The 15839-nt window shown below is 34.9% G+C and overlaps 1 protein-coding gene across 1 annotated transcript in view; it reads left to right on the forward strand.

Annotated features, from left to right (window-relative positions):
- The window catches only part of si:dkey-262k9.2, a 29450-nt gene extending 14257 nt beyond the window's left edge, over positions 1-15193 (forward strand). Inside the window, exons 4-10 of the mRNA XM_042771712.1 lie at positions 3682-3733; positions 4236-4283; positions 5394-5420; positions 6750-6845; positions 6959-7024; positions 7479-7521; positions 12106-15193. Coding sequence (XP_042627646.1) covers positions 3682-3733; positions 4236-4283; positions 5394-5420; positions 6750-6845; positions 6959-7024; positions 7479-7521; positions 12106-12151 — 378 coding nt within the window. The 3' untranslated portion in view covers positions 12152-15193. The remainder of the gene's footprint in view (positions 1-3681; positions 3734-4235; positions 4284-5393; positions 5421-6749; positions 6846-6958; positions 7025-7478; positions 7522-12105) is intronic.
- Positions 15194-15839: the final 646 nt, after the last annotated feature.

A 15839-nucleotide genomic window follows, 5' to 3' on the forward strand; every position in this document is an offset into this window, starting at 1 on the left:
AAAACTTTCTCAGGCTAATTTTCCAATGATTTCAACATAATGAAGAAAAGACCAAAAACTCACCACACTTAAATAGTCTAGAAGCATAAACCCCAATAATCCAAATAGGCGAAGAGTTGCAAAAAAGGCCCACTATAAAGGACAACAGACAACTAGATAAAGAAGCTAATGTCATGACCAAGACCTTTGTCATCTCTTAGTAAAGCTGTAGTTTTTATTTCAAATGTGTATTTTTTTCACCTTTATAGTGTGTGGGCAACTTTTCGCCAGCATCGCCATACCAACATTAGCAAACCATTCTGCAGTCTGAACAACGGAAGACGCACGCAGAAATCACACACTGAAGGACAAAGCTAAATGAAAAAAAAAAAAAAAACCCTGTTATACTTTGTGTTGATTTATGATTTTATGAGGTATAAAAGTGGTTTTTCATTGATGGCTTTGCTGCAGGCTCATGTCGGGCCTCTTTTGCAGGACTGCACATATTAATGATAGAGCACAAATTAGGTGGAGGCAAAACAAGTGCAAAAACTGGAGAATAGACCAAATTCAATTTGAATTCAAATAAACACAAATATATTATCCAATTGTTCAGCAACACAAGCTTCAGGAGGACTGTCAACTCTCAGGCGTTGGACTGCACTGATAAATATTTTCAAATTGGTTCAGCTTATTATTTCTCCGAGGCAGCCGGGTGCACCAAATTGGAATTTAGGGAGGGGGTCGGAGGGGGTTTTAGATGGCTGTAGGTTACTGTTGATGGGAGATTTTCTGTCACATTTTTACAAGCTTGGATTGTGCTTGCTCTGACAACCAGTCCCACATCTTCTGATTAACAGCTTAATTGAGAGAATCTCTCTTGCCGTGACGACCTGAATTGAGTGTGGAAATTCCAAATCACGAGACGAGTTAAGCCACCGCAATCTCTCTCTCTCTGTCTTTATAGAGAGCCTGTTTTCTTTCTTTTTTTCCACAACTACCGCAGTCCCTTATGGATGAGTTTGCCAAGACAGCCTATCATTAAGACAGACATACTGGTATCACTACCAATGCTTCATTTTCACTTATTAACAGTTTTTGACACATTTAAGACATGTAAGCCACAGATGAAGACATGTTAGCACAATTTGAACAAAGTGTTCCAGGCTGCTTTCAGCTGCTGTTACTATAAAATGTTAATTTGCTAATTAGACTAACAAATATAGGCTTGCCAGGGTCAAAGCAAACTCTCCTCTCCGTTCAGCACAGTTCTAAGTACTCACAGGTTGTTGTACCTACGAAGCTCATTTGACAGTGTCAAAAGCATTACTCACTCTCTTTCTTTTAGTTTTCGTGACCTGTCCCTCATGCTAATCCAGTACTTATTTATGGGGAGTTAAGGTGTGCTTTAGACAACTCACAGCTAGGAAATTTCCCACCTGAAAATTACCAATGGAATAAAAAAAATACCAAAGTCAAATCCACAAAAACCACGATAAAATGGCAACGTTGAACTGGCACAGCACTAAATCGCAATTATTAAAAAAAATAAATAAAAAATGTAAATGAAAATATTTCTATAGAAATATAGATAATATCTGAGAATAGATTAAATGTATAAATACTGTTTTCATTACAAGTGCATTTTCATAAAAACGAGCATTTTCGAACACAAAGAAATTATTTTGTGACGCCATCTTGTGGTGGGTTCATATCAACATGAGTCGTGATTAACTCAAACAAACTGAGGCTGGAATTGGAAAATTTAACACTAATATTCTGCGTTGAACGCTGCACAACTAACGACCAATGCTACATTGCATTTTTTTTATTGTTTTATAACGTCAGTAGCAGAGGAAATCAAATGTTCTCACATAAATGGCTCTCTCCCTTATAGTCTGATCAATGTCCGATTCATTCCAGTGAATCAGCTCATCCTAAACGTTACTTTCATACCTTATGTCACAATAAAACCTGGTCCTGAATTCAGAACTGCAATGCCGCTAGTATACCGCTCATACTTTTTATCACAAGACATTCTAGTGAATCTTTCATCCAAAATGGTCACCTCTCATATGTTATGTTGGAACGTCTGATTTATTCAGTTTATTCAGATTCACTGAAATCCCTGTGCTACTGCAACTCGTTTGTGTAAACATGTTTTTGTTGTCTTCTAAATTTTTACCTTTATTCTAATTTGTATCTATTTGAGATTGTCCATTCATTCAAAAACATTCACTGTGCCAGCACAAAAAGACTGATAAATTATAAATAGGCCTATTATTAGCTTCAGTCTATGCGTAGGAAAACTGTCCAAAGTGGACATCCAGTTGGGGTAGTATAATATGAATGAAGAAAGCAGGTGTATAATGTTCCAGTGTCACTTCCCTGTTAGGGGTTCCCAGTTATTGTGACATCATAACAGCAATTAACAACAGGAAGTGGAAGCCCGACACAATGGGCACCAACAACAATATCTGGATGAAGAGCAGCGGCTTGTGAAATTGATGTGCAGGCCACAGAAGGGGAATTTGGAGCTTGGGCACCAAGCAAAAGCCGTATTTATCCATTTTGGGACTCAGGAAAACATCATTCCCCGGCAAGTTCCCATTTCCTAGTCCAAAGTGGGAACAAAAATAAATACATGTAATTGTTAAGCGTAATAACAGCCAGCGGAAGCTGAGCTCGGCCAGCTGCGTGTGTCAAACATCTGCCTGGATTATGACCACAGCAAGGTCATTCTGGGAAAGTTACCATGTGGAAGTAAAATCTTGAAAACATAAATAAAAATCTCACAGAAATGTGAGATTAAAAGTCACAATACCTTTCTTATTTTTTATCCCATGGGGAAACAAACTTCCACTGAAACTTGTTGAGGAAGTTGATGTGAGATATATAGCCTAGATACCTGATACATTCAAGAAAGAATTTTATTGCAGAAAAACTTGCATACACCCATGCAATATCAGTATTTTGGGTCCATTTTCCACAAAGAGAATGACAGATTTTAAATGCATTTATTTTGTCTACAAGTTTATTTTAACTATTAGGAGAAGACTAGCATATATAGATGGCCTTGAAGCTAATATATGTGAACTAAAGCCTCAAAACTATAAACTAATTATGATTTCAAGGGGACAAAACTGATACATACCCACATGGTTCAGGAATTCACTGTTATGGGAAGATAAACTAAACTAAAACTGCTTAGCATGACTAGCCTGCATGATCCTCAATGGAGCTTATGGCACTCAGCATAAGTTTCCCATTGAGTGTGCTTGTTCAAGTGCTTTGGTAAACAGCAAAAAAGTTGCATTCACAAGTGCACACCAAACCACAAAGTTGACAAGCCATGAACCATAAGTCAGCCCACAGTAAATTCACGATGAGATAAGAACTAAAGACTTCTGATGAATTTGGAATATTTAGCCTGGCTAACCACAGTTCAGTTTCATACTGGGCTGATTATATTTCTAGTTATTTATTAACACTGGCATATATTTTCAACTATGGCATGGTGTAATAGAATATTGTGATCCATTAGAGATTAGATTAGAGAGATAAAGCAGTTCTTCTATGTGAATTTATCTAGGTTACACTAGGCCAGGTTCACTGGGTTGACTATGTATCAAAGCTATTGAGAAATCTAGGTGTAGCGTTCTAACGTGTAGATTAATTTTTTCTCCTTATCTTTTTTCTTAGAATAAGAAGATGCTGCGTTTACTCTTTCTGTTTTTGATTCTTCGAGGTGCAGGTAAGTTCATTCTATCTAGGCTTACATTATTCTGCTGTACTTTGATCAAAAGTTCTCTATCCTATTCAGATGTTTATTTTTGTACTCAATCCATCTTCTTCTCCTCATGCCTGTTTAAAGTACAGTATCTGTATCAGTGACAGGCTTGTGAACCAATCCTCCTGTTACTCGCCATTTAGCAGATGCTTTTCATCCAAAGTGCCTTGAACACTCTCAAATTTTTAAAAACACTAGAGATTTCATCAAATGATGTCAGTTCTCTATCAGCCGCTTAGATGTGTGACAAATGAAATGCTATATATATATATATATATATATATATATATATATATATATATATATATATATTTATACAAGTTAAAATAGTGATGCACAACTGGGCTGTTTCACCTTCACTGTCTGGCAGTGGAATAACCTTTAAAGGTTTTTAGTTGTAACATTTAAAATAATTGGTTATGTTCATGTGACCTCTAAACTCTTGTTTATGTATTCAAATCAACAGCTGCAACATCAGAAGACACAGAAGGAAATTATTCAGGAGATTACATCGGTAAAAATTACATCAGTAAACGGAAAAAAACCACCTCTCATGTTTTCTGAATATGTGTGGATCTTATCTTGTCATATTGCATCCCACAATTGCAAAGGAAATTAACTAATAGTAACTACTGAAATCATATGAAAAATGAAAATCATTTTTAAGACCATGAAAACTTTTGGACATAATATTCTTATGTATATTATGTGCATGAATACTGTGTGAGCTCACAAATAAGTACACTTTCTTCCCCAAAATCTCATTCTCAAAATAAGTGTTGGGTAAGTTGCTCAAAAAAAAAAAAAAAAAAAAAAAAAAAAAAAAAAACCCTGAATTAATTACTAGCTACTAATCACATTTTCAACAGTGAGATTCATGTGAAAATGACTCTCTCTAAAAAGTATTGCATTACTTATTACTAATTACTTTCTAAATCCCATATCAACCTCGCCCAACTGAACAATACAAGGATAGACATGAAACTCCTCATTCAGTTCTTTCAAATAAATGATATAAAATTACATAAATTATTCTTGAACTAACCAAAATATTTAAAGGGAGACGGCTACATTAAAAACATTACATTTTGATGTTAAATACGCTATTGTTCTATAGTCTATAAAGTATTTATTGCAATTACATCAGATATAACTGTAATTAAATTACTGGAAAAATTAAGAGGAATCACCTACTTTACTTTTTCAAGGGAGAAGTAATTACATTACAATAATTGATTACTTAGTTACGCATAACACCCAATACTTCTCAAAATATATGAAAATATTTGTATATTATACAAAACTTAATAATGCATTACATCCAACACTGCTCAAAAATATATGAAAATATTTGTATATTATATAAATATATTGTTTAAATTAAAACTACATATCATGACAGCATTTGTTGTGTTTGCCTTGAAATTTATGTAAATAAATAAATCATTATATTATAAAAAAAAAAAAAAAGATAATTTTATTTTACTTTTTACTTGGACATGTTTTCATGACATCTAGATAGTAACTTTTGTTTGGTAAACATTTTATAACTGTTATATTTTTAATGTAATTTTCTGTCTTTATCTTTTTTTTCTATTCCATCTTCAAATTCCCATTTATCCAGTTGACGATGAAGACGGTGATGCTCCAGGTGGGTTTTTCCTCTCCGGTCGCACATGTAACATAAAGACAGGTTGTTACTGTAAGACGTGACCAGCTCATCCGCCACATTAATTCCTGAAAGCAATCAATTAGCGTCTCCCAGCAGTGTGCCAATTATAGCCCCGGTTCAATCCACACCACTATCCGTCCCTTTAATGGACGTTGGCAGTCTCATTCTGCTCTCCTGTGCGAGGAGCTGTCCATCTTCATCAGCAGAATGATTGCTCTCTGATAGAATTACTGAGCTGTTAAGGCAATCCCTGCTCACCAGTTCTGGCCAGAGGCAGATGGGAAGGGTGGAAGGTGGGATGGATGGAAGTACAACTCGCTGATATGGGCGCAATCAGAATTGTGATTAATTTCCTATCTAATTTCCTAGAAAAGACGAAAAAAAAATGTTAGTGATTAATAAAAAGAACTGGCTCGGAGATGGGCCATAGACACATCAAGTTATGTTGCCCATATGGGTTCAAATCTGGCATGCGTTATGTGAAGTAATGTTACATTTCATATTTCATTAATTATGAAATGTATACAATTTCAGCTTAAAGCAGCACTACAAAGACAATACTGTGATTATTCAGCTCAATTTAGTGCAATTTTGATTCAATTTAACAGTGTCAGTGTTGCAAATTTCATTTGTTATGAAGTGAACTTGATTTCAATAAAGCAGCTCTACAGGAGAATAGTGCCATTGTTCAGCTCAAATCGGTTCAGTGTTGATTCAGTTCAGTTCAATAATGCAAAGTTCATTAATTCAGTTCAGTTCAATTTAGTTTGAGTTTTGTTCTCATGCAAAAGTGTCAGTGCAGTCACATTAATAATATTACTGAATATTAATATTAATATTATCTCATACCTTTTCCCACAACTATGAAAAATATTGCGTGACTCTGTAAACAGGAAAAAAAAAAGAAAGAAAAAAAACTTGCTTGACCAGTGGCAGACAGGGAAGTGTTTGTGACAGGGAAGTGACAGGGATCCTGCTTAACACAATCGTTATTTTCAGCACTTCAGTTTGGTGCCTCTAGAGGAAAATATTCACAGTTGCCATAAAAAATAAAATAGCTAAAAGCCCTACAAAATAATTTCACAAGGCTGCAGTGGGTCCCTGTTTAAACATATTCAGTACTAACATCAAGCATTTTGTAATCATTTACATCATCTTAGCAGTTCATCCATGAATATCATCATTGTGTGTGTGTGTGTGTGTGTGTGTGTGTGTGTGTGTGTGTGTGTGTGTGTGTGTGTGTGTGTGTGTGTGTGTGTGTGTGTGTGTGTGTGTGTGTGTGTGTGTGTTTTTTTTTGTTTGTTTCAGTGGAGACAAGGCGTATTCAATATTCAGATCCTGGAGAAATTCCTAAAGTAGGTCCCGGATCAGATAGATCCACAGGAGATGATGAAGCTAATGAAGGTTGATAAAAAACTTTTTTATTTATGGATTCATTCATATTTCTGACTTGGAGTTAAAAGAACATGTGCACAAATTTAATCCACATCCTCCTGGTTTTTATTGTTGATTTTTAGGTGGAACATTGATAATCATCATAGCTGCCGTTAGCGTCATAGTTCTGGCCATTGGAGGCATTGTAGGTAGGTTGAAACCCAGTCACACTAACACAGGCATTTACTAGATCACTATAGTTTGACACTAAAGTCATGCTATTAGTTTTCACAAACAGTATGTGCAAAAATCTTCTATGATCAAGATTAGTGAAAAGATTTCAGCAAATACCCATAATACCCATGACTACTAATGAGATACTGTACATCCTTCTAATTATACAGCAGTTATAAAGTTTATGAGATACAAGCTGTAAATGAATATCTGAAAGGTTTGCCTTATTGTAAAAAGTCAGTTTAATATGGGTGTGTACTTTACAAGAAACACAGGAACTAAAGCTGTACGTCAAATTTTTGTCAAGTCAAACAGCTCCATTGATGGGTGTTGGATGTCTTGTAGTATTTGACTAAAAAAAAGCAACACTATTTTCATACAGTAACTGTTATGTGAGGTTATTCATTAAGATCCCTTTTATCTTTACAGCTATTTTCCTCTTCAGACGCTACTTGCAAAGCCGAGAACAAGGGTAAGACTGATTTAGCTTTGCCTGCAAGTAATTCAAATGACCTGTGTGCCAGATAAACATATTTTCAAGAAATGTTATTAAAGACTCAAAGCATGCTGGGTTGAATATAGCAAAATCCATTTGACAGAAATGTGTGTGAGCACTCCACAAACTATTACCCATGTTGCCTGCAAATGCAGTGTGGATTTGTGCATGCCTTTGTGTGTAGAAGTTTGGAAATATCCAATGTACTTCACAATCACTAATAATTCGGAAAATATTGAAGCTGAAGCTATTTGCACAAGCACAATTGCTTATTTATTAGTTGCTCCACATGGTCCCCCTTTTATTCTGGATCTAAGAAGGATTTGGCAGCACTTGATGGAAAATGGGTGAGGGAAAAAAAATCTTTTGTTTCACCTTTAGCTTACCTGACACTTTATCTTGAGTGACACATCGGTGCTTAGATTTACAAGGCAGCTTGCACGCTCCACCCTGTCAACTTTTGGGGTGGTCCAACCAGTCGGATGGGTAACAGTTCTCTGAATCCCTGGTAACCCACTAAACACAAGATGACATTGGTAAACAAGACAAGAGGGCCATATGCAGGAGGGATAAGCCACCATTAGCAGCGGGTTGGTACATGTGCATTGATGACTATACTTTCCAGCCATCTGTCAAACGCCCCTCAAGCCCTGAGCTGTTAGAAACAAGTCTCTGAAACAAAAAGCTAGAAAAAAAAAAAAAAAAAAACAGGACAGAAAACAAGCCAGGCGCTGACTAACTTGAACAAGATATGACCTGCTATACCCTGAGAGTTTACAGTGTGGGAATAATGTCAAGGCTGCATTTGAAAACTATAAATTTGGATGCTAAGTAAGAAAACTGACTTTTCCATATATGTTTATCATGATGTTTTTGCACAGGGACAAAACTGCCCGAACCAGTTTGTATGTTTATTAGAGAGAGGGAAGGAACAAGGAAGAAAAAGGTGTTGCAATTCATGTTGCATTATTTTTATTCTTAGTGCAAACACAGCCACACTCCCACACTGCATGTCCTCACCTGAATCAATACATTAAACAGTATCACAAATTACATGCCATTTAGCTGTACGTTGCATTAATAGTGACACCATAAAATGATTCATTCTTTTAATCAGGTTCATACCATTTCCTTAAAACTTAAAGGCCTGTTCACACAAGAGAGATAACTATATTAGCATCCGCCAATGCACAATAATTTTGTTTATTTATAAATAGCATGTAATCTGCAGTTATGTTGACTGACGCTTTAAATGCATAAGCTTTGGGTGGATTCTGAACGGTTGTCAACGTATTTATCACCCATCAGCTGGAAAAACTTGTTCTAAAAGTGATCCAAGTGATATAGTTTCTCAACTTCATTATCATTATATTTGTGGTGTGGAATTAGAATGATTATTAAAACTTTATATATAGTTATAGTTATAGTTATAGTTATAGTTATAGTTATCGTTATTGTCCTTGGTGGGAGTGGGCCTTAAAGTCTCTGCATCTGTAAGTAAGCATTCAGTCATTCAGTCCCATGTGCATTTAAAGAAATAGGCCTAGTTCACCCAAAAAGAAAATTCTGTCATTGTTTACTCAACTTCATGTTGTCTCAAATGGAGATTAGCTTGTCCATATCCCATTTGTAAACAAATCTTTCTTTTTAGTTGTATCCTTTTATAGAAATCAGCTGATCTAGTTCGATAAACGTCTGAATTAGAACTAGTGTTCCTGTGGCTCAGTGGTAGAGCATTGGGTTAGCAGCGCAAAAGGTTGTGGGTTCAATTTCCAGGGAACACACATACTGGTAAAAAAAAAAGTATAGCCTCAATGCACTGTAAGTTGCTTTGGATAAAAGTGTCTGCTAAATGCATAAATGTAAATGTAGAACCCTGAATGATTCTTTCACAAACTAGATGGACCTGATTCTTGAATTTAACTCACTGACTTAAAGGTGCTGTATGTTGTTTCTCCCGCCCCCCACTCCTTAGACTCAACTTTGACGTACTGTAGGTTGCCAGATTGATGACACGCAACAGAAACTAGCACAATTGACAGTGTAAGCCGACGAGCTGTCTGTAAACAAAAGCTTGCATCGCTTGCCCCATCTCCAGGGTCTTCTGTTTGGTCCATTGTTTTGGAACTGACACTGATGAGCAGCGACATGTCCGTGTAGCATGTTTACATAGAAAAACAATGGAAAACATGTTCTGTGTGAACGGCCCCTAAATTGATGAGTTGATTTATCTGTGTTTTAATATGCCCCTGGTCATCCAGCTTTTTAGATGGTAATGAGGATTTTTAAGTTGGGTGGAATGACTGACTGAGTTTTTTTGCTGGCTTCCATGGCTGCATTATGCTGTGTTTTCCACCAACTGGCCACATGGTATGTCAAAATACTATTGGACAATTTGGAAGTGGGTATAATCACCCATACCAAAACAAAAACAGAGATTCTGGCACGGAACACACATTTCAAAGTAAAGTAACTAGCTGTAGCGTTGTTGTTGTTGTTGTTTTTTGAAGAAACAAGTATTTTCTAAATACCTGCAGACATATTATGGTATTTTATACTTTAGTACAGTCACAAAAAACAACAACAACAACAACAACAACAACAACAACAAAAAAAAACACATTACATACAGCACCTTTAAATAAGAAAATTTGTCTTTTCTTTCACACAAAGCTATCATGGCACCTATGATAATGCAAATAAGTCTTTTATTATGTCTTTTAGTGAATTTTTGAAGCTTAAAAGCTCCAGTCCATATTCATTGTAAATGTAATAAAACGTCAAACATCAGGGTGAGTAAATGATGACATAAGTTTTATTTTTTTAGGTGAACTGTCCCTTTAAGGTGACAAAGTCAATGCGGTTAAAAGACAAAAAATGCTCACTGTTGTTTTGAGAGGTTGTGTAACTGAATTTGGCTGAGATGGTTACCTGTGTTGCACAGTAATCAGTTTCAGTGAGTTGCTGAGTATCGTGATATGTGAGAGAAGGCTGGAAGGGTGCAGAGTTTGTCTGACACCTTCCTCCACTCAGCAAGCTTAAAGATCCTCTGTTTTCTCTCTTTCTCTCTCACTCTCGCTTTCTTTATTGAGGTTAAATTCTTCTGCAGGATTACAGGTTACCTCAGGGGAATGCAGTTAACTGAGCCACGGCTTTTTTTTTTTTTTTTTTTCTTGGTGTTAGGGTGGCTGAAAGGGGCTTAATCACACAGCAACCACAGGGTCTGTGGATCAACACCGAACCTTTCGGAGCATGTTCACAGAAAGCACACTCAAAAAAAACAAACAAAAAAAAAACAACAACAACGATAAAAGCCCCCCAAAATGCCTTGCAGGGCAAAAATCTTACCATAGAGTTCTTTAAGCCAGACAAACTGTGAACGAATTCATCACAGAGGCAAATTAAACACCATTTACCAGAGGAAAGCAAGCGTACATACTGTACCATAGACTGTATAAAAAACATATGTTTGAACAGCATGCATATGTCACAAAGAGCTCCATTCATCTTTCTCATCAACTTTATGCTGAACGTCACTCTACTCAAAGTGCAACTCATGGTTAAGCTCCTCTCACATGTATGTATTTATATTGCCTTAAGTACAATGTGACCCATAGCTGAACCTATTCTTCACAAATATTAGTCTGACTCTATAAATTTATCCAGCCATTGTTGGTACTACTGCAGTGCTTTCTGTCTTTACGGTAATATTTTTGAGGTGTTTTTTTTTTTCTTTTTTTTTTTTTATCCTTAGTTTAAGATTTACAAGCCACAAACCAAGCTACAAGGTGAATCACAAAATTAGAAGCAAAAAAGTATTTTAAAATCAGACAAAAAGATAAAGGTACAAGACTATCTACTTAACTATTTTCTGGTAATGGAAAGAACTACAGTCCCATTAAGATTTGCAAATTATGTAATCCAATTAAGAAATTACAGATAAAAATGTTGGCACAGAAACATTAGATTTTAAGTTTATTGCAAAATATACATATTATGTATACAGATTTATAAGTAGTTAGAAAGCATAGGGAAATGGACTCCGTTAGTGTGTGGATAATAAAGAGTTCTTTTGACATAAGTTGCTTGATTCGATTCTCTGATTGGTGGAGATTTTTTCATGTAGTTTTTCAGCAGGAAATCCACTGCTGAACATGATTATTAAAAACTATTAAGAAGTAATTGCTTCAACAAAAGCATATACCATAAATGAACAACCTCATAGCTCAGACTAAATCTGTCTTTGTTTTTATTTATTTATTTGTTTTTTATTCTAAATGATTTGCAGACAGCAAAAGTATCTAATTAACCTACAAAAAAAAGTGAGTAATATTTAATCTAATCTCATGACCCACTCCGTTTAAAAACAGCTTTCATTAAGCTTTCACTTAGTGTGCATCAATTTAAACATATATGTCATTAATTTCATTATGTTTTAAACATTTTAATGAGGAAAAAAATCCTGTTAAGGGAAAGGCAGAAAAAAAGGAACATCGAGTCTTAAAGATTTCATCAAAGTCTCTATAGTGAACTGACTGTTCTCTCTCTCTGTTTCTCTAGGGTCTACTCTGTGCCAGCAGAGCAAGGACAGAAAGCTGCTGTCTAACCATGAGGGCCTTTTCATTTCCTCTCTCCACTGGATCCTTTCAGGGATGAGCTGCAAGCATGTGATTTCTCATCCGAACATGTCTCTATCTACAGTATAGCGGATCCTATAACGTCAGTAGACGAGAATGTGTTGCTATCATAAATTTTCTATGAACTGTTTTTAAAAGCACAATGTATACCGGTCATGCACACATGCCATATGTTGCACTCACAGAGAAAGTCCTTGGACTGTGGAGTACAGCTCATTTGGGACTTTTTCCTCTCCACCTGCAATTATTTTGTATTTAAAATCAAGTTCAAACCATTTTTGAAACTGTGCTTAAAGGTGTGTAATATTTTCCATCTTTAGATACTTTCTCCTTAAAAGTAAACTATTCATAGTTTTTCCCCCACATTTCCAAATATAAACAAACACTGTGGCTTTGGTTTATTTGAGCAAACAGATGCAACAACATTGGTTTAGCCAATGGCATGAGTTTGAGGCGGGACTACCTAATTAACTAGCCAATGGCAGACAGTGCCACAGAAATCATGAACTGAATTTGAAGCAAACATCCTCTCTATTTCCCCTTACAGTCCTCTAATGTTAGCCATCCCCTAGTGCATTTAAAGTGACAAAATCAGGGCGGATAAAAGATAAAACTAGTCTCTGGCTCTCTGATTATTTGACAAAAGAAAGAAAGAAGCAGAGAGAGAAAAGCGAGTGGAAAAGTGGTTTTGAACACTCACTTGTCAAATGGTGAATTAATCAACCGCTTTAAATAACGATGTTGTTTTCTTTTTCCTTTCTTTCACCGTGGCCAGCTCCTCTAAAGCAAAGCAAATTGTAAATAGCTCTGGGATGCTGGGTAACAAACTTATGTTTCATATATATACTCCTGGCTTTAATAGGGAGACAATCTGATAGGTGGACGAAATAAGGATACAGACACACAACACATACAGTGAGGTCCAAAAGTACACTATGCACTGTAAAAACTGATTTTGAAATTCTGAAATAAAAATGATTTGAGATTCAATACGGCTTTTCACATTTGAAATAGTTAACCTTGGGTCATTCTAAACCCCAGGTAAAAGCAATCCTTCTTCACTCAATTAATGTGTTTTCAGTTACCATTAAACATTTCTCCATTCAATGAAACGACTATTCATGTGCAGTGTTTCCATGACGGTCCAAAGCAAGTCAATATGAGGCACCCGATTGGGTGTCTTGCTAAGCATTTAGCATTAACATTCTGGCACTGCAGTGCGAGATTAACACCACAAAAGCGGTGTGAACCTACATTTTATAACATTTATAACAACAATAATTCCTGTGGTTAAGTGCAGTGTGAAAAGCCCTACAATATGTTACTTGCCGTTTCTTTTTAATTAGGCTATTTGTGATATTTACTACCAATTTCTTAGAAGTAAATTCTACACCATTTTTTCAATGCAGTAAAAAATGCAGCATTTTTCTAATTTAACAACATTAGAAACACATTAGAAGGCACAAATTGCATTATCAGTATAACAATACAAGTGGCAATTTGAAGTGGAGTGTCACAAATGTACTTACTTGATTAGTGACCTAGAAAAAGTGCTTGGTCTTGGTATCTTTTTTTTCCCCAACATTTTTTAAAAGCATATTTTCAAATTTTGAATCCCAGATTTTTAGTGTGGACTTTTGGACTCCAGTGTATCCACAGCATCATCGATTGAAACTAAGACACTATAGCGAGCTGCTTACTTTTATCCTCCTCTTTCTCATCTTTTTTCTTCCATTTTTTTAGATTAAAATGGAAATCAATCAACCCCTTTTAGCCTGAGTCTCAAGACTCAGAGCGTCTCGGCTCTTTACTCTGAATTTACACAAAGACGGCAGGCTAGCAAACACTTTTAACACTGCTGAGACAGTTTTTTCTGTTCTTTCTTACTATCTTGTTAAAGGGGCAGTTCACACAAAAATGAACATTTTGTAATCATTTACTCACCCCCATGTTATTCTAGATCTATATGACTTACTTTCTTCTGTCTAACACAAAAGATGATATTAGGAAGAACGTTTGGGGTCCAAAAAACATTGACATAGACATAGGTGTGTATAAAGGCATTAGTGTGTAATATTAATCAAGATTTGCAATATAGCTATTCTGGTAAATAATTTGCTAAAAGTGTACTTAGACAATAACATTTCAGATAACTACAATCGGAAAAAACTGAAAAAAAAAAAGTAAAAAAAAAAAAAAAAAAAAAAACAGCTCAATTGAGTCATTCTGAAAGCCAGTTTCACATCATTTTGACATTTTCCTCCCTCTTTTGAATAGAGGTTTTTATAAACCGTTGAGTTTTATTAAATCCAACAACTTTCTCTTGGGCTTTTTGGGCAGGTTGCTTTATGCAATGTGAAGGGACTTTATACTGTAAAAATCAGCGATGTAATATAACTTTTGGTTCACACAGATTCACATTTCAATTCTGTTACCAGTTTCTCTTAGTGGCTGAATTAAGAACAGAGTGGAAAATGCAGATGTAGATTTTCCCTCTGAAGGTTGCGCTCAACAGTCTTTGAAGAGAAAACCATAAGAAATTGACATCAGTGCTTATTTTCTTTTATGCTATGCAATGTTCTGTCAGCAAAAATGTATACTTAAAATAGTTTTATGAAAAGTATATTTTTCTTTTTTAAATGTTATCAGTAGTGTTTTTCTTTGAACTCTTTTGTAGCACCGCTTGGTTACAGTGTCACTGGATAAATCATGCATTAGTCGATACTGTACTGCTTTATTTTAATACGCCATACATTCATCTTTCTGACTACATTTGACCAACAGTTTGATAATGTACTAAAATACACTCCCAGTGCACAAGAATAGAGTCTGGAGCATTGGCAGTGTACAGCCTTGATTCCTTATGATAACCGTCGCCGTAATTAATGGACATTTGTGTGATTTCTACTGAAGTTTAAATCTTAATGCCTGTTGCTGTATATATTTTATAAGACAACCTGTCATCTATTTGTTGTATGAGACATATTTTAAATAAAAGTTATTGTTCTAAACAACTGTGCTAGTATTATATCTGATTTGGGTGGAAATTAATATAGAGATCATTAAAATGACTAGATGCATAGTTTGATCATCATCATCTACTCACTGGGTGATATCTACTCCATTAGCATGGTGCTATTGTGAATGAAACAATTTCCTTTGAAAAATGTCATTTTTTTTAAATAATAAATTTATGTAAAATGATGCATTTAAATTAATAATTGTTATAATTCATAATTATTAAATTGAATAAATTAAATTTAAGATACTTTTTGGTGCTTGCCATCAGTGTTATATTAGTATTATTTATATAGTATTAGAGTATTTATTCATATTTTGAATAGCTTTTTTATTTTTATTTTTTTTTCTCCTTATTTTCATGTTTTGGTAGTTTTATAATTTTTTATATTTTATATATTATAAATGTTTCTTATAACATTTGCCTTTTAAACATTTACATTTTTTATTATTTTTATTTCAGTTTTTGTTTTAGTACTTTTTTTAATTAGTTACCAAAGCAAACATTTCTAATTTTCCTATAAGTTTTTTTTTTTCAGTTTAAGTTTCTTAAATTTCTTTTATTTCACCTTAATTTAAATTAACTTTTTATTTATTTACTTAATTTTAGCTTTATTTATCAACCATTCAGTTTTGTTG

This window comes from Cyprinus carpio, chromosome A15 (assembly GCF_018340385.1).
Source record: "Cyprinus carpio isolate SPL01 chromosome A15, ASM1834038v1, whole genome shotgun sequence".
In the NCBI taxonomy this organism is placed as follows: domain Eukaryota; kingdom Metazoa; phylum Chordata; class Actinopteri; order Cypriniformes; family Cyprinidae; genus Cyprinus; species Cyprinus carpio.